The sequence below is a fragment of the Balaenoptera musculus genome, chromosome 20 (genome assembly GCF_009873245.2).
Source record: "Balaenoptera musculus isolate JJ_BM4_2016_0621 chromosome 20, mBalMus1.pri.v3, whole genome shotgun sequence".
Classification (NCBI taxonomy): domain Eukaryota; kingdom Metazoa; phylum Chordata; class Mammalia; order Artiodactyla; family Balaenopteridae; genus Balaenoptera; species Balaenoptera musculus.
This window is the reverse complement of record NC_045804.1, coordinates 36,981,481-37,000,683: the sequence shown is the minus strand read 5'-3', so window position 1 is coordinate 37,000,683 and position 19,203 is coordinate 36,981,481. Positions and strand designations below refer to the sequence as shown.

Below are 19,203 nucleotides of genomic sequence, written 5' to 3'. Positions count from 1 at the left end.
CAGGTCACATCCAAAGGTATCCCTAAACAATGAAATCATGTTAATTTGTTAACATGTTACTTGATTATTTTATCATCTCTTTCTAAAACACAAACTCCATGAGGAAGAGACCTTGTAAAACTTATTCACTGCTGTAACCCCAGCATCTAGAATAGTACTTGACATATACTACACATTCTAACAAGTATTTACTTAACTTGGCAACATTCATATTACAGATTAACAATATTTTGTAAAACTATATTCTTATTTTCCCAGAAATGTAGGTTAGGAAAAAGAAATGGCATTTCAAGCAAATTTAGGGAAGAATGATAAAGAGAACAGCAAGGACAATCAAAGGCCATGTCACCTACATCCACATATAACTCCTACTACATAATAGCCAGAACGGGGAAGATGAATTCAGTCCTTCTTGAACACAAAAAGCAAGGGTGGTACTGATGGTTTCAAAACAATATGAATGTACTTACTGCTACTGAACTGTACACTTAAAATATGGTCACAATCGTAGAATTTAGATATGTACAGTTTACCACAATTGTTAAAAAATGAGTTTACCTTTTATCCAAAGCTCTCAATACTTTAGCAAAAACTTCCAATTCACAAAATTCACTGCCCAGTTGACATAAGCGTCCCTGTTGGTACAGCTGAAATTAAAAAAAAACAAAAAAGGATAATGTTTAAAATTTTTAATTTAATTTCAATTTCTACTTTACTTATGAATATAATTTGATGGAGTTAATATTTGATGAATTTATGACTATTACTCAAAGTTAAGATTACACAGTAATATCAGGGAAGATGCTTATGCTAAGACAAATGTAACATTAACTTAACAAATCTCTATAATTCATATAGAACACTTTAATAGTTGTATATAATATTTAAAAATTAATATTTGTATAACAGTATATGGTACATGCTAAGTACTAAAAAGTGCTATATAATTACTTTATTTATTAAACACTAAAAACAGTTATATTCAGGACTTCCCTGGTGGCCCAGGGGTTAAGAATCCGCCTGCCAATGCAAGGGACACGGTTCGATCCCTGGTCTGGGAAGATCTCACATGCCGTGGAACAACTAAGCCCGTGTGCCACAACTACTAGAGCCCATGCTCCACAACAAAGAGAAGCCACTGCAATGAGAAGCCCACGCACCGCAACGAAGGATAGCCGCTGCTCGCCACAACTAGAAAAAACCCACGCACAGCAACGAAGACCCAATGCAGCCAAAAAATAAACAAATAAATTGATTAAAAAAGAACAATTATATTCAAGAAACTAAATTTTTTTTAACTTCTTTTTTTCTTAAACAAAACTGGGTAAAGTAAATTATAAAAATGATAGCAAGATAATGTCCAGAAGCCAGAACTGGTCACTATGCCCCACTAAGGGCTCTTCAGACCACAAAAACCTCAGTTCAGTTCCAGGCATGAAACATCACAAGCAGACTAACAGTAGATTATATCTAAAGTAATCCAGCATGGCAAGATTTCTAATCATGTCACAATCATATACTCCTTTTGCCTGACTTTTTTTTTTTTTTAACATCTTCATTGGAGTGTAATTGCTTTACAATGTCCTGTTAGTTTCTGCTGTATAACAAAAGTGAATCGGCTATATGAATACATATATCACCATATCCCCTCCCTCTTGCATCTCCCTCCAACCCTCCCTGTCTCACCCCTCTAGGTGGTCACGAAGCACTGAGCTGATCTCCCTGTGCGATGCAGCTGCTTCCCACTAGTTATCTATTTCACATTTGGTAGTGTATATATGTCAATGGTACTCTCACTTCGTCCCAGGTTACCCTTCCCCCTCTCCATGTCCTCAACTCCATTCGCTATGTCTGCATCTTTATTCCTGTCCTGTCCCTAGGTTCATCAGAACCTTTTTTTTTTTTTTTAGATTCCATATATATGTGTTAGCATACGGTATTTGTTTTTCTCTTTCTGACTTACTTCACTCTATATGACAGACTCTAAGTCCTTCCACCTCACTACAACTAGTTCAATTTTGTTTCTTTTTATGGCTGAGTAATATTCCATTGTATATATGTGCCACATCTTCTTTATCCATTCATCTTTGATGGACACTTAGGTTGCTTCCATGTCCCGGCTATTGTAAATAGTGCTGCAATGAACACTGTGGTACATGTCTCTTTTTGAATTATGGTTTTCTCAGGGTATATGCCCAGTAGTGGGATTGCTGGTCATATAGTAGTTCTATTTTTAGTTTTTTGAAGAACCTCCATACTGTTCTCCATAGTGACTGTATCAATTTACATTCCTACCAACAGTACAGGAGGGCTCCCTTTTCTCCACACCCTTGCGAGCATTTACTGTTTGTAGATCTTTTGATGATGGCCATTCTGACCCCTGTGAGGTGATAACTCACTGTAGTTTTGATTTGCATTTCTCTAATGATTAGTGATGTTGAGCATCCTTTCATCTGTTTGTTGGCAATCTCTACATCTTCTATGCAGAAATGTCTACTTAGGTCTTCTACCCATTTCTGGATTGGATTGTTTGTTTTTTTGATATTGAGCTGCATGAGCTGCTTGTATATTTTGGAGATTAATCCTTTGTCAGTTGCTTTGTTTGCAAATATTTTCTCCCATTCTGAGGGTTATATTCTTGTCTTGTTTATGGTTTCCTTTGCTGTGCAAAAGCTTTTAAGTTTCATTAGGTCCCATTTGTTTATTTTTTATTTTTTTAAGCTACCCTGGACATCTTTAAATCATTTACCTAATGGAGTTTTTTTTAAATTAATTTAGTTATTTATTTTTGGGTGTGTTGGGTCTTCATTTCTGTGCGAGGGCCCTCTCCAGCTGCGGCGAGCGGGGGCCACTCTTCATCGCGGTGCGCGGGCCTCTCACTGTCGCGGCCTCTCTTGTTGCGGAGCACAGGCTCCAGACGTGCAGGCTCAGTAGTTGTGGCTCACGGGCCCAGTTGCTCCGTGGCATGTGGGATCTTCCCAGACCAGGGCTCGAACCCGTGTCCCCTGCATTGGCAGGCAGATTCTCAACCACTGCGCCACCAGGGAAGCCTCCATTTGTTTATTTTTGTTTTTATTTCCATTTCTCTAAAAGGTGGGTCAAAAAGGATCTTGCTGTGACTTATGTCATAGAGTGTTCTACCTATGTTTTCCTCTAAGAGTTTTATAGTGTCTGGCCTTACATTTAGGTCTTTAACCCATTTTGAGTTTATTTTTGTGTATGGTGTTAGGAAGTGTTCTAATTTCATTCTTTTACATGTACCTGTCCAGTTTTCCCAGCATCACTTATTGAAGAGACTGTCTTTTCTCCATTGTATATTCTTGCCTCCTTTATCAAAAATAAGGTGACCATATGTGCATGGGTTTATCTCTGGGTCTTCTATCCTGTTCATTGATCTGTATTTCTGTTTTGTGCCAGTACCATACTGTCTTGACTACTGTAGCTTTGTAGTATAGTCTGAAGTCCAGAAGCCTGATTCCTCCAGCTCCGTTTTTTCTTCTCAAGATTGCTTTGGCTATTCGGGGTCTTTTGTGTTTCCATACAAATTGTGAAGTTTTTTGTTCTAGTTCTGTAAAAAACGCCATTGGTAGTTTGATAGGGATTGTGCTCAATCTGTAGATTGCTTTGGGTAGTAGAGTCATTTTCACAATGTTGGTTCTTCCAATCCAAGAACATGGTATATCTCTCCATCTGTTTGTATCATCTTTAATTTCTTTCATCAGTGTCTTGTAGTTTTCTGCATACAGGTCTTTTGTCTCCTTAGGTAGGTTTATTCCTAGGTATTTTATTCTTTTTCTTGCAATGGTAAATGGGAGTGTTCCCCTAATTTCTTTCAGGTTTTTCATTGTTAGTGTATAGGAATGCAAGAGATGTGTGCATTAATTTTGTATCTTGCTACTTTACCAAATTTGTTGATCAGCTCTAGTAGTTTTCTGATAGCATCTTTAGGATTCTCTATGTATAGTATCGTCATCTGCAAACAGTGACAGTTTTACTTCTTTTCCAATTTGGATTCCTTTTATTTCTTTTTCTTCTCTGATTGCTGTGGCTAAAACTTCCAAAACCATGTTGAATAATAGTGATGAGAGTGGGCAACCTTGTCTTGTTCCTGATCTTAGAGGAAATGGTTTCAGTTTTTCACCACTGAGAACGATGTTGGCTGTGGGTTTGTCATATATGGCCTTTATTATGTTGAGGTAGGTTCCCTCTCTGCCTACTTTCTGGAGAGTTTTTATCATAAATAGGTGCTGAATTCTGTCAAAAGCTTTTTCTGCTTCTATTGAGATTATCATATGGTTTTTATCCTTCAGTTTGTTAATATGGTGTATCACATTGATTGATTTGGTATATTGAAGAATCCTTGCATTCCTGGGATAAACCCCACTTGATCATGATGTATGATCCTTTTAATGTGCGGTTGGATTCTCTTGGCTAGTATTTTGTTGAGGATTTTTGCATCTGTGTTCATCAGTGATATTGGCCTGTAGTTTTCTTTTTTTGTGACATCTTTGTCTGGTTTTGGTATCAGGGTGATGGTGGCCTCATAGAATGAGTTTGGGAGTGTTCCTTCCTCTGCTATCTTTTGGAAGTGTTTGAGAAGGATAGGTGTTAGCTCTTCTCTAAGTGTTTGACAGAATTCACCTGTGAAGCCATCTGGTCCTGGGCTTTTGTTTGTTGGAAGAATTTTAAGCACAGTCTCAATTTCAGTGCTTGCGATTGGTCTGTTTTTATTCTCTGTTTCTTCCTGGTTCAGTTTCGGAAGGTTGTGCTTTTCTAAGAATTTGTCTATGTCTTCCAGGTTGTCCATTTTATTGGCATATAGTTGCTTGTAGTAATCTCTCATGATCCTTTGTATTTCTGCAGTGTCAGTTGTTACTTCTCCTTTTTCATTTCTAATTCTATTGATTTGAGTCTTCTTTTTTTCTTGATGAGTCTGGCTAATGGTTTATCAATTTTGTTTATCTTCTCAAAGAACCAGCTTTTAGTTTTACTGATCTTTGCTATTGTTTCCTTCATTTCTTTTTCATTTATTTCTGATCTGATCTTTATGATTTCTTTCCTTCTGCTAACTTTAGGGTTTTTTGTTCTTCTTTCTCTAATTGCTTTAGGTGCAAGGTTAGCTTGTTTATTTGAGATGTTTCTTGTTTCTTGAGGTAGGATTGTATTGCTATAAACTTCCCTCTTAGAACTGCTTTTGCTGCATCCCATAGGTTTTGGGTTGTCGTGTTTTCATTGTCATCTGTTTCTAGGTATTTTTTGATTTCCTCAGTGATCTCTTGGTCATTTAGTAGTATATTGTTTAGCCTCCATGTGTTTGTATTTTTTACAGTTTTTTTTTCCTGTAATTGATATCTAGTCTCACAGCGTTGTGGTCGGAAAAGATACTTGATACGATTTCAATTTCCTTAAATTTACCAAGGCTTGATTTGTGACCCACGATATGATCTATCCTGGAGAATGTTCCATGAGCACTTGAGAAGAAAGTGTATCCTGTTGTTTTTGGATGGTATGTCCTCTAAATATCAATTAAGTCCATCTTGTCTAATGTGTCATTTAAAGCTTGTGTCTCATTTATTTTCATTTTGGATGCTCTGTCCATTGGTGAAAGTGGAGTGTGAAAGTCCCCTATTATTATTGTGTTACTGTCGATTTCCCTTTTTTTTTTTTAAATTTATTTATTTATTTTTGGCTGTGTTGGGTCTTCGTCTCTGTGCGAGGGCTTTCTCCAGTTGTGGCAAGCAGGGGCCACTCTTCATCGCGGTGTGCGGGCCCCTCACTACCGTGGTCTCTCTTGTTGCAGAGCACAGGCTCCAGACGCGCAGGCTCAGTAATTGTGGCTCACGGGCCTAGGTGCTCTGCGGCATGTGGGATCTTCCCAGACCAGGGCTCGAACCCGTGTCCCCTGCATTAGCAGGCAGATTCTCAACCACTGCACCACCAGGGAAGCCCCGATTTCCCTTTTTATGGCTGTTAGCATTTGCCTTATGTACTGAGGTCTTCCTATGTTGGGTGCATAATATTTACAATTGTTCTATCTTCTTGGATCGATCCCTTGATCATTATGTAGTGTCCTTCTTTGTCTCTTGTAATAGTCTTTATTTTAAAGTCTACTTGTCTGATATGAGAACTGCTACTCCAGCTTTCTTTTGATTTCCATTTGCATAGAATATCTTTTTCCATCCCCTCACTTTCAGTCTGTATGTGTCCCAAAGTCTGAAGTGGGTCTCTTGTAGACAGCATATGTACGGGTCTTGTTTTTGTATCCATTCAGCCAGTCTATGTCGTTCGGTTGGAGCATTTAATCCATTTACATTTAAGGTAATTATCAATATGTATGCTCCTATCACCATTTTCTTAATTGTTTTAGGTTTGTTATTGTAGGTCTTTTCCTTCTCTTGTGTTTCCTGCCTAGAGAAGTTCCTTTAGCATTTATTGTAAAGCTTGTCTGGTGGTGCTGAATTCTCTTAACTTTTGCTTGTCTGTAAAGGTTTTAATTTCTCTGTCGAATCTGAACGAGATCCTTGCTGGGTAGAGTAATCTTGGTTGTAGGGTTTTTTTGATATTTACTTATTTATTTTTGGCTGTGTTTGGGTCTTCACTTTTTTTTAAATATATTTATATATTTGCTTATTTATTTTTGGATGTGTTGGGTCTTCATTGTTGCGCAAGGGGTCTACTCTTCTTTGCAGTGCATGGGCTTTTCATTGCAGTGGCTTCTCTTGTTGCGGAGCACAGGCTCTAGGTGCACGGGCTACAGTAGTTGTGGCATGTGGGCTCAGTAGTTGTGGCTCATGGGCTCTAGAGCGCAGGCTCAGTAGTTGTGGTACACGGGCTTAGTTGCTCCACGACATGTGGGATCTTCCTGGACGAGGGCTCGAACACGTGCCCCCTGCATTAGCAGATGGATTCTCAACCACTGCGCCACCAGGGAAGCCCCTGGGTCTTCACTGTTGTGCACAGGCTTTCTTTAGTTGCGGTGAGCAGCGGCTACTCTTCATTGCAGTGCACAGGCTTCTCATTGCAGTGGCTTCTCTTGTTGCGGAGCACAGGCTCTAGGCGTGTGGGCTTCAGTAGCTGTGGCATGCAGGCTCAGTAGTTGTGGCACGCAGGCTCAGTAGTTGTGGCTCGCGGGCTCTAGAGCACAGGCTGAGTAGTTTTGGTGCAAGGCTTACCTGCTCTGTGGCATGTGGGATCTTCCTGGACCAGGGATTGAATCTGTGTCCACTGCACTGGTAGGCAGATTCATTACCACTGCACCACCAGGGAAGCCCCCCCTTTCATCACTTTAAATATGTCCTGCCACTCCCTTCTGGCTTGCAGAGTTTCTGCTGAAAGATCAGCTGTTAACCTTATGGGACTCCCTTGTATGTTATTTGTTGCTTTTCCCTTGCTGCTTTTAATATTTTTTTCTTTGTATTTAATTTTTGATAGTTTGATTAATATGTGTCTTGGCGTGTTTCTCCTTGGATTTATCCTGTACGGCACTCTCTGCACTTCCTGGACTTGATTATTTCCTTTCCCTTGTTAGGGAAGTTTTCGACTATAATCTCTTCAAATATTTTCTCAGACCCTTTCTTTTTCTCTTCTTCTGAGACACCTATAATTTAAATGTTGGTGCATTTAATATTGTCCCAGAGGTCTCTAAGACTGTCCTCAATTCTTTTCATTCTTTTTTCTTTATTCTGCTCTGCAGTAGTTATTTCCACTATTTTATCTTCCAGGTCACTTATCCGTTCTTCTGCCTCAGTTATTCTGCTATTGACTGTTTCTAGAGTATTTTTAATTTCATTTATTGTGTTGTTCATCACTGTTCGTTTGCTCTTTAGTTCTTCTAAGTCCTTGTTAAACGTTTCTTGTATTTTCTATATTCTATTTCCAAGATTTTAGATCATCTTTACTCCATTACTCTGAATTCTTTTTCAGGTAGACTGCCTATTTCCTTTTCATTTGGTCTCGGGGGTTTTTTTACCTTGCTCCTTCATCTGCTGCATATTTCTCTGTGTTCTCATTTTGTTTAACTTACTTTTTTTGGGGTCTCCTTTTCATGGGCTGCAGGTTCGTAGTTCCTGTTGTTTTTGGTGTCTGCCCCCAGTGGGCGAGGTTGGTTCAGTGGCTTGTGTAGGCTTTCTGGTGGAGGGGACTGGTGCCTGTGTTCTGGTGGGCAGGGACGCATCTGGCCGTGTGTTTTGGGGTGTCTGTGAACTTAGTATGATTTTAGGCAGCCTCTCTGCTAATGGGTGGGGTTGTGTTCCTGTTTGTTTGGCATGGGGTGTCCAGCACTGGAGCTTGCTGGCTGTTGGGTGGAGCTGGGTCTTCGTGTTGAGATGGAGATCTCTGGAAGAGCTCTCGTCGATTGATATTACGTGGGGCGGAGAGGTCTCTGGTGGTCCAATGTCCTGAACTCGGCTCTCTCACCCTGGAGGCGCAGGCCTGACACCAGGCCGGAGCACCAAGACCCTGTCAGCCACACTGCAAGGTACGTGGGGATATTCTTGCCTTTGGGGAAGTCTGAAGTCTTCTGCCAGCGTTCAGTATGTGTTCTGTAGTTGGTCCACATGTAGATGTATTTTTGATGTATTTGTGGGGAGGAAGGTGATCTCTACGTCCCACTCCTCCGCCATCTTGAAGTTCCCCCTGCAATAGGAGACTCCACTGAAGACACCAACCTCCGCAAGAGCTAGAGGTGCAGAGGCATTTTTTTCAGAGGATTTGCAGAGCTTGCTTTTTTTTTTTCTTTTCCTTTGTGCTTTGTCTAGTTTCACTTGTTCACAGGGTGCTTCATGCAGAGGCCTCACACCCAGCACTTCAGATCAGAGTGCCTAGTGAGAAATGGCTGTGCTGACACCTCAGCTCAGCGGGCCGGGCCGTGTGCGGAAGCACTGCCCCTGACACTGCAACTCAAGATCTGCCTGATTTTTTTAAACTTCCATTTAAAATAGTATTTTAATAAATGTGTTAAACGTTTATCCCAAATAATACATGTACACAGTTAAAAATAAATACTACTGCCCCTCTTTCCCCTGCCTCAACTTCACCAAATGTTACTGAATTTATATATGCTATATAAATACAGTGCCTTAGAAAGCAAGAATTTTATTATATCAACTCACTTTACATTAGTAAGCACTTAACATCTAGCTCATTTGACAAAAACATGGGTTTCAGAAAGAGGACATGATCCTGAATTCATCTGCCAAATGGGCCAGTTAACTTTGCACAGGGAAAACATACTACAAACTCATTTAGCAAACTCTTGGGCATAAATCACTAGTCATAATGGAGGCCAGGTCAGATTAGGTAGATATAGGAATACAAATCAATGGTGACTGCTGGAAGGGAGAGGGGACAGGGACTGCCATGTGCTCAGGAAGGGGAGGCAGAAATGTTATCTTCAAACAATGACTGGATATTCATCTTAACCATAAACTTTCATAAGGAAAGATTTGCTATTTTTGGAGATGATTATGTTTTCTGAGGTTAGAAAAACAGGAAGAGTGGGACTTCCCTGGCAGTCCAGTAGCTGGGACTCCGCGCTCCCACTGCAGTGGGCAAAGGTTCAATCCCTGGTCAGGGAACTAGGATCCCGGAAGCCACACAGTGTGGCCAAAAAAAAAAAAAGCTTCTGGGAATGTATATGATAAAATTCCCTTCCATCACATATACCTTCACAGTTAACCAATGAAGAATAACTCAGGGAAAATAAAGCTGAGAATTAATAATCACATCCTATTTGGGGGCTTAACAATGTGACACATTTCTGATTTGGGGCAGAAAAACAAATGCACTTATCAAAATATATAGATACACATACTCCAAAAACAGTACAGGACCAAAAAACCTTAGTTTCTTACCAAAGTAACTCATCATTAGCAAACTTAAGGCTTAGAATTTCTTTTGTAAGATAGAAGAAATGGAAAGTTGTACAACTTTTTTTGCCTACACTTACTAGTCAAATAAAGACAATTAAACTAAACTTTATATGTTCTACAACTCATAGTATCCCTTTAATACTGAAAATTTCCTAACAAATGGATTTGAAACTAAAATTTAGGAAAGCAGTAACCTTACTTACAATTTTAAATGTAAGTATGCCTATTAACAAAAACAAGCTTTTTTTTTTCTCTCAGCTGTTTAATTTTTCTAGCTAAAAAGGGGTCTGCCTTTAAATTCTGGGGAGAGAGTAGTGATTTAACTGTTTCAAATCATCCTTTCCTGTACAGCAACTATAATTCAAAAAAAAGAAAATCCTTACTAGGCTTATCACCAAAAATGAAAATTTCTACATTTTATGAATGGGATTTTTGAATACCAATCCAGAATAAAAAGAGCATTTAATCCTTACAGAGATCTTATATGCATGTGCCAGGCACTGTTCTAAGTGCTTTTCATAAGCAACGCACTCTGTCCTTCCACAGATGAGGAAACTAAGGCATATAAAGTTAAATTACCTGGTCTAAATCACACAATTAAGAAGTGGCAAGGCATTTGCAGCAACATGGATGCAACTAGAGATTATCATACTAAGTGAAGGAAGTCAGAAAGAGAAAGACAAATACCATATGGTATCATTTACAGGTGGAATCTAAAGTATGGCACAAAGGAACCTATCTACAAAACAGCAACAGACTCACAGATATAGAGAACAGACTTGTGGTTGCCAAGGAGGACAGGGGGAAGAAGAGGGATGGACTGGGAGTTTGTGGTTGGTAGATGCAAACTATTACATAGAGAATGGATAAACCACAAGGTTCAACTGTACAGCACAATGATATTCAATATCCTGTAATAAATCATAATGGAAAAAATATAAAAAAAGAATGTCTCTATGTGTATAACTGAGTTACTTTACTGTACAGCAGAGACTGGCACAACATTGTACATCAACTATACTTCAATTAAAAAAAAAAAAAAAAAAGAAGTGGCAAGGCAACAATCTGGCTCCAAGCAGTCTATCCTTATATCCATGTTCCTAATAACTTACAGTACAATGCTTTTAGACGGTATTATATCAGGAAGTAAGAAAGAGCATAAAATGGGCAATTTAAAACATTTTTATAGAAATAATAGAAGAGGGACTTCCCTGGCAGTCCAGTGGTTAAGACTCCGTGCTCCCAATGCAGGGGGCATGGGTTGGATCCCTGGTCAGGGAACTAAGATCCCTCATGCCACACAGCACGGCCAAAAAAAAAAAAAAGAAGAAATAATAGAAGATTAATCCCTTCATAGAGTCACACATCTTATGGAGTAGAGCTTAGAAGAAAGAAAACTGAGGCTCTAGGTTCTTTGGTAATGATACTTATATCAAATTTTTTAAAATTTGACTTATTTTAGTTCATTATTACATGTGTTTTAATATTAAATTCTGGGCAGGAAAAGAGATGCAGACGTAGAGAATGGGCTTGTGGACCCGGGTGGGGGGCGGGAAGGGGAGGGTGGGACAAACTGAGAGAGTAGCACTGACATATATTCACTACCATGTATAAAATAGATACCTAGTGGGAAGCTGCTGTACAGCACAGAGAGCTCAGCTCGGTGCTCTGTGATGACCTAGAGGGGTGGGACAGGATGGGGGGCGTTGGGGTGGGAGGGAGGTTCAAGAGGGAGGGTATATATGTATACATATAGTTGATTCACTTTGTTGTACAGCAAAAACTGTAAAGCAATTATGCTCCAATACAAAAAATTTTTTTAATAAATAAATTCTGCACCCACTGGGTAATGAGGCTATTAAAGGACTAGCAACTTCTTTTACCTACTGGTACCTTCAGGAAAATAAGAAAAAACAAGTTTATTTTTATAAGTAGGTAAATTATCTTCCAAAAGATATGAAACAGACAATAAAATTATTATGTAAAAACATAAACAATATTGTACAGGTATGAAGATTGACCAATCAATGGAACAAAACGCAAAGTTCAAAAGCAGATCTTGGTATACATAAAAAAAATTAACATATGATAAAGGGAGCATTTTAAAAATCACTGAAAGAAACAAAAAGTTAGTTAATAAAGAGTGCATAAAAATGGGGAAACAAAGTAAGGTACCTCCTGATAAAACAGAACAAAAATAAATTCCAGATTTATCAAAGTTTTAAATATTAAACAATTAAATCATAGCAGTGTTAAAAGCTACCTGGTAACACTGCCTTTCTAAGCATTATATACCACAGGCAAAAATCATAAAGGAAGAGATATGTGATTTGATAAACACCAAAAATGTCCATGAATGTAAAATACTGTAAATAGGGCTTCCCTGGTGGCGCAGTGGTTAAGAATCTGCCTGCCAATGCAAGGGACGGGGGTTCGAGCCCTGGTCTGGGAAGATCCCACATGCCACGGAGCAAGTAAGCCCGTGTGCCACAACTACTGAGCCTGCGCTCTAGAACCGGCAAGCCACAACTACTGAGCCCACGTGCCACAACTACTGAAGCCTGTGTGCCTAGAGCCTGTGCTCTGCAACAAGAGAAGCCATTGCAATGAGAAGCCCGTGCACCGCAATGAAGAGTAGACCCTGCTCACCACAACTAGAGAAAGCCTGCGCGCAGCAGCGAAGACCCAACACAACCCAAAATAAAAGAAACAAATAAATAAATTTTAAAAATAAATAATAAAATAAAATACTGTAAATAAAAATTAAACATACAATAAAAGTAAGTAAAATATTAGTAACACACTTGTGTAGGATTTAGTATCTTTAATACATAAAGGGGTGAAACTCCTGGTGGTATTTTAGAAGCAAGGGCTTTCAGAGACTAAAGTAAAATTTTCTTTCTTTAAAAAATATTTATTTATTTATTTGTTGTTGGCTGCGTTGGGTCTTCGTTGCTGCGCGTGGGCTTTCTCTAGTTGCAGCGAGTAGGGGCTACTCTTCGTTGCGGTGCGCAGACTTCTCATTACGGTGGCTTCTCTTTGTTGCAGAGCACGGGCTCTAGGTGCGCAGGCTTCAGTAGTTGTGGCTCGCGGGCTCTAGAGTGCAGGCTCAGTAGTTGTGGTGCACGGGCTTAGTTGCTCCGCGGCACGTGGGATCTTCCCGGACCAGGGCTCAAACCCATGTCTCCTGCATTGGCAGGTGGATTCTTAACCACTGCGCCACCAGGGAAGTCCCCTAAAGTAAAATTTTTACAGAAAACTGAAGGCAGCTATTGCAAGGGCAATACAAGACAGCCCCAAACCCAGAGAACTCTTTGGGAGATAAAGATAGGGATGAAAGCCTTCCTTACCCCAAGGGATTTTGAATTGACGTGGCTGCTTTCGCAGCCAATCCAAAATTACCAGGCTGAGTGAACAGTTTAGTGTTAATATCAAATTAGCATACAAAATAATCTAGGCTAAAAACATGGAAACAACCTAAATGTCCATCAAAAGATGAATGGAGGGCTTCCCTGGTGGCGCAGTGGTTGAGAATCTGCCTGCTAATGCAGCGGACACGGGTTCGAGCCCTGGTCTGGGAAGATCCCACATGCCACGGAGCAACTAGGCCCGTGAGCCACAACTACTGAGCCTGCGCATCTGGAGCCTGTGCTCCGCAATAAGAGAGGCCGCGATAGTGAAGAGGCCCGCGCACCGCGATGAAGAGTGGCCCCTACTTGCACAGAAACGAAGACCCAACACAGCCAAAAATAAAAAAAATTAAAAAAAAAAAAGATGAATGGATAAAGAAGATGAGGTATATATACACAATGGAATACTACTCAGCCATAAAAAGCATGAAATAATGCCATCTGCAGCAACATGGATGGAACTAGAGATTATCATACTAAGTGAAGTCAGTCAGAAAGACAAAAAAAAATACCATATGATATCACTTATATGTTGAATATAAAATATGGCACAAATGAACCTATCTACAAAACAGAAACAGACTCTCAGACACAGAGAACAGATTTGTGGTTGCCGAGGGGGAGGGGGAGGGCGGAGGGAAGGATTGGGAGTTTGGGATTAGCAGATGTAAACTATTATATATAGGATGGATAAACAACAAGGTCCTACTGTATAGCACAGGGAACTATATTCAATATCCCATGATAAATAATAATGGAAAAGAAAAAAAACAAAAACAAAACAAAACCAACCCAAAATAATCTAGGCTAATTCCCCAAAACAAAAACTCAGAAAGGTTTAGAAAAAGATATAAAAGAAATCAAGTTCAAAACGATGGTCTAGGGACTTCCCTGGTGGCGCAGTGGTTAAGAATCTGCTTGCCAATGCAGGGGACATGGGTTCGAGCCCTGGTCTGGGAAGATCCCACATGCCACAGAGCAATTAAACCCGTGTGCCACAACTATTGAGCCTGTGCTTTAGAGCCCATGCTCCGCAACAGAAGAAGCCACTGCAACGAGAGCATGCACCACAACAAAGAGTAGCCCCCACCTGCTGTAACGAGAGGAAGCTTGTGCTCAGCAATGAAGACCCAATGCAGCCAAAAGAAAATAATAAAAATAAAGTAATATTTTGTTTTGTTTAACACACATAAGATACATTTATTCTTGTTTTCTAATCTCAAAATTCACTTGAAATGTAGCTCTGAAAAAATTAACTTTGGCATATAACTTGATATTCCTTTACTTTGCTCTCATATCACATTGTATATTACATGTAATGTCCTTTATCTGTTGTTTGATTACAATCTGAACGTGTTGTCAGATTACACATTCTTGGATTAAAGCAAGTACCACAGAAGTATTTTAATGTAACGCACACTTAATTAAAAAGTATTGGGTTGGCAAAAAAGTTCATTCGTTTTTTCCCGTAAGATGGCTCTAATAGCACTTAGTTTTCTTTTTTTTGTTTTTTTTTTTTAAGTTTTCTTTAACTTCATTCAAAACAATTTTGTTAGATTGTATTGTGACAGCTGTCATATCAGCGTGCATTAAAAAAACTTATCAAAACTCGGGAAGGGGCTTCCCTGGTGGCGCAGTGGTTGAGAATCTGCCTGCCCATGCAGGGGACACGGGTTCGAGCCCTGGTCTGGGAGGATCCCACATGCCACGGAGCAACTAGGCCCGTGAGCCACAACTACTGAGCCTGCGCGTCTGGAGCCTGTGCTCACAACAAGAGAGGCCACGACAGTGAGAGGCCCGCGCACCACAATGAAGAGTGGCCCCCGCTCGCCACAACTAGAGAAAGCCCTCGCACAGAAACAAAGACCCAACACAGACAAAAATTAATTAATTAATTAATTTTTTAAAAATTGGGGAATTTTTGCCATTTTAATATTGAAGATGGAAGAAAAAAAGCAACATTTTCAGCATATTATGCTTTATCATTTCAAGAAAGGTAAAAACGCAACTGAAACACAAAAAAAGATTTATGCAGTGTATGAAGAAGGTGCTGTGACTGATGGAACGTGTCAAAAGTGGTTCGCGGAGTTCTGTACTGGAGATTTCTCGCTGGATGATGCTCAACGGTGGGGTAGACCAGTTGAAGTTGAAAGCAATCAAATCGAGACATTAATTGAGAACAATCAACATTATACCACGCAGGAGATAGCCGACATACTCAAAATATCCAAATCAAGCGTTGAAAATCATTTGCACCAGCTTGGTTATGTTAATCGCTTTGATGTTTGAGTTTCACATAAGTTAAGCGAAAAAAGCTTCTTGACCATATTTCCACATGCAATTCTCTATTTAGACGTAATGAAAATGTTCAGTTTTTAAAACAAATTGTGACGGGTGATGAAAAGTGGATACTGTACAATAACGTGGAATGGAAGAGATCGTCAGGCAAGCAAAATGAACCACCACCAACCACACCAATGCCCGGTCTCCATCCAAAGAAGGTGATGTTGTGCATATGGTGGGATTGGAAGCGAGTCCTCTATTATGAGCTCCTTCCAGAAAACCAAACAATTAATTCCAACAAGTACTGCTCCCAGTTAGACCAACTGAAAGCAGCACTCAATGAAAAGCGTTCAGAATTAGTCAACAGAAAACACGTAATCTTCCATCAGGATAACACCAGACTGCATGTCTCTTTGATGACCAGGTAAAAACTGTTGCAGCTTGGCTGGGAAGTTCTGATTCATGCGCTGTATTCACCAGACATTGCACCTCCAGATTTCCATTTATTTTGGTCTTTACAAAATTCTCTTAATGGAAAAAATTTCAATTCCCTGGAAGACTGTAAAAAGCACCTGGAACAGTTCTTTGTGCAAAAAGATAAAATGTTTTGGGAAGAAGGAATTATGAAGCTGCCTGAAAAATGGCAGAAGGTAGTGGAACAAAATGGTGAATATGTTGTTTAATAAAGTTTTTGATGAAAACGAAAAATGTGCCTTTTATTTTTACCTAAAAACCAAAGGAACCTTTAGGCCAACCCAATAAATGCTTTCTTCTGGAGGTAAACCAAATATTTTAATTTCTTGCTTCTTATAACATTTTAATTGCTCAGCTGTTCCACTCATTGGTTCTATGTCATACTTTAAAAAAAAATACAACTGACCAACATGATTTTTGTATCTTGCAGGGCAAAGTGCTTTGCTTATTGGTAAGTAAGCAAAAGGTTAAGTGAACATGTTCACATTATTTAAAGCACAAGAAACAGTTAACTCTCAAATGGGAAGGCAACCCTTTCCTAACGTTTAAATACGCTGTCCACATATAAAGATGATACTAGATTTGCCATCCATTAAATGAGAAATTGAGTTTTTTCCCCAATCATTACAAGAATGAACTTATGTCTAATACACAGATTCTCTAACTCTGTCTCTCATGTGATGGGTCAATGGCATAATTTTCAAGATAGCATGATTGTGTTAATGGTGGAAGATGCTATCATGGTACAAATGGAAGGTCAAAACAAAAAACTAGCTGGATGTAAAATCTAACCAACAATGATAACCAGCCACATAAAACTCAATACGATTCAGTGATCTCTACATTTGGGTAAGAAGTTTCTCAACTTCTCTTAAATCTTCACTACCAATCTTGGTGAAAATTAGGAGTGTATCCATGAAGCACTAGAAAGAAGATAGTATGGTTATAACAAAACATTCTGTCTCTATAGGAAAACTCATTCTCTACAACTGAAACATTGTAAATCAACTATACTGCAATTTTTTAAAAAATGTAAAAACCAAAAAAACCCAAAAAACTCATTCTGTATTCTAGATAGCCAACTTTAAAACATTTTCCCCTCTGATTCCAGAATTGCATATACATTTTTTAATTAGAAAATATAGAAAAGAATTTATAAAAAAGAATAACATTCATTCAATTTTACCATCTAGAGAAAATCACTGTCAACATGACGACATATTTCTTTTTGGTCCTCTTTTTCTTACTGATTTGCAGGAGTTTTCAGTATGTTTCATAAACTTGAATTCTCCACTATGGATGTTAAAAACTTTTTTTTTCATTACACATTTTTTTTTTTAAAGTTCTGTCTTTTTTTTTTTTAACTTTTGGGTTTATTTATTTATTTATTTATTTATTTATGGCTGTGTTGGGTCTTCGTTTCTGTGCGAGGGCTTTCTCTAGTTGTGGTGAGCGGGGGCCACTCTTCATTGCGGTGCGCGGGCCTCTCACTATCGCGGCCTCTCTTGTTGCGGAGCACAGGCTCCAGATGCGCAGACTCAGTAATTGTGGCTCACGGGCCTAGTTGCTCCGCGGCATGTGGGATCTTCCCAGACCAGGGCTCGAACCCGTGTCCCCTGCATTGGCAGACGGATTCTCAACCACTGCACCACCAGGGAAGCCCCACATTTTTAAGTTATTAAACTTGGTTCCAAGACACAAGAGTTAGAGAGAAATCATATCTTTAAAACTCTGAATCTTCCAATCTAAGAAGAAAATATGTTTCTTCTACACTTACTGAAGACTTTCAGATTTCTGTACACCTCTTTTTGGATTTACTCCATGGCATGTTTTCTTTTGATGAGTAAAACATACTTTCCTATATTGTATATAGAAAAATTATCATACTTTTAATTATAAATGTGTAATCATCCTCCTACTGAATTATCTTATTGTAGTATTTCACTTGATTTTGGACTTTTCTTATTCTAACTGCATTGGTTAGCCCTTCAAGAATGTTGAATATGTAGTATACAGCTCCAGAAATAAGTCTGAAAAATCACTTAAATACCAATAATATCAAATGGTACTTGAATATACCCAAGAAAGTATCTAAAATTGGCGGGAGTTTTGTCTGCTGAGGGAGGAGGCATATGAACAAAGAGAAAAGTATAATTTCTCAGTTCTTTTACGGTTTTTAGTCTATCAACTTCTCTCTTGGATCATTTGTATCTTCCTAGAAACACAATTTCAGTAAGGTTTTCAGACTGATTAGCACAGAATTACATAAGCTATTGTACATCTAAAGAAGCTATTCTATAACTTAAAAAGCCATTTTTCCCCTTTCCACTGTATCTATGGTTGTTTTTACTTTCTCATTCCTAATTTTGAGAATGTGAGCTTTCTCTCACACTTGTTGATCTGGCAGCTAGTGAATTAACTACTTAGTTGAATTATTTACTTTTCTTTTAAACCAGTCACCTCAACTTATCTTCTTTTTTTTAAGACTTTTTTAAAAATAAATTTATTTATTTTATTTATTTATTTTTGGCTGCGTTGGGCCTTCATTGCTGCACGTGGGCTTTCTCTAGTTGCGGCAAGCGGGGACGACTCTTCGTTGCGATGTGCAGGTTTCTCATTGCGGTGGCTTCTCTTGTCGCGGAGCACAGGCTCTAGGCGCGCGGGCTTCAGTAGTTGTGGCTAGCGGGCTCTAGAGTGCAGGCTCAGTAGCTGTGGTGCAAGGGCTTAGTTGCTCCGTGGCATGTGGGATCTTCCTGGACCAGGGCTCAAACCCGTGTCCCCTGCATTGGCAGGAGGATTCTTAACCACTGAGCCACCGGGGAAGTCCCTCAACTTATTTCTTGGTCACGCTAATATTTTAGAATATCAATTTTTAGGCTATTCCCCTCTTAGTACAACTTCATGTCCCAGATATCTTATTCTTAAAAATTCAATTTTACTTCTTTTATATATCAAAATAATATAGTCATAAAAATCCAAGCAGTATAAAAAAAAGAGAGAATAAACAAAAACAACATAACATAATAAGTACTTTACTTGTTATCTTTTTTTTTAAATAGAGATCTTTATTAATGTTAAGTGTAAAACACAACCTACTAAATTAAAATATTAATAATGTTCCTGGATTTTAGGATATTTGGAAGATACTTTAGGAAATAATTTTGTTG

General features: G+C 38.9%; 1 protein-coding gene across 1 annotated transcript in view; it reads right to left on the bottom strand.

Moving 5' to 3' along the window:
• The window catches only part of APPBP2 (amyloid beta precursor protein binding protein 2), a 71,591-nt gene that overhangs the window by 42,363 nt on the left and 10,025 nt on the right, over positions 1-19,203 (bottom strand). The window contains exon 2 of the mRNA XM_036836709.1: positions 559-647. Coding sequence (XP_036692604.1) covers positions 559-647 — 89 coding nt within the window. The remainder of the gene's footprint in view (positions 1-558; positions 648-19,203) is intronic.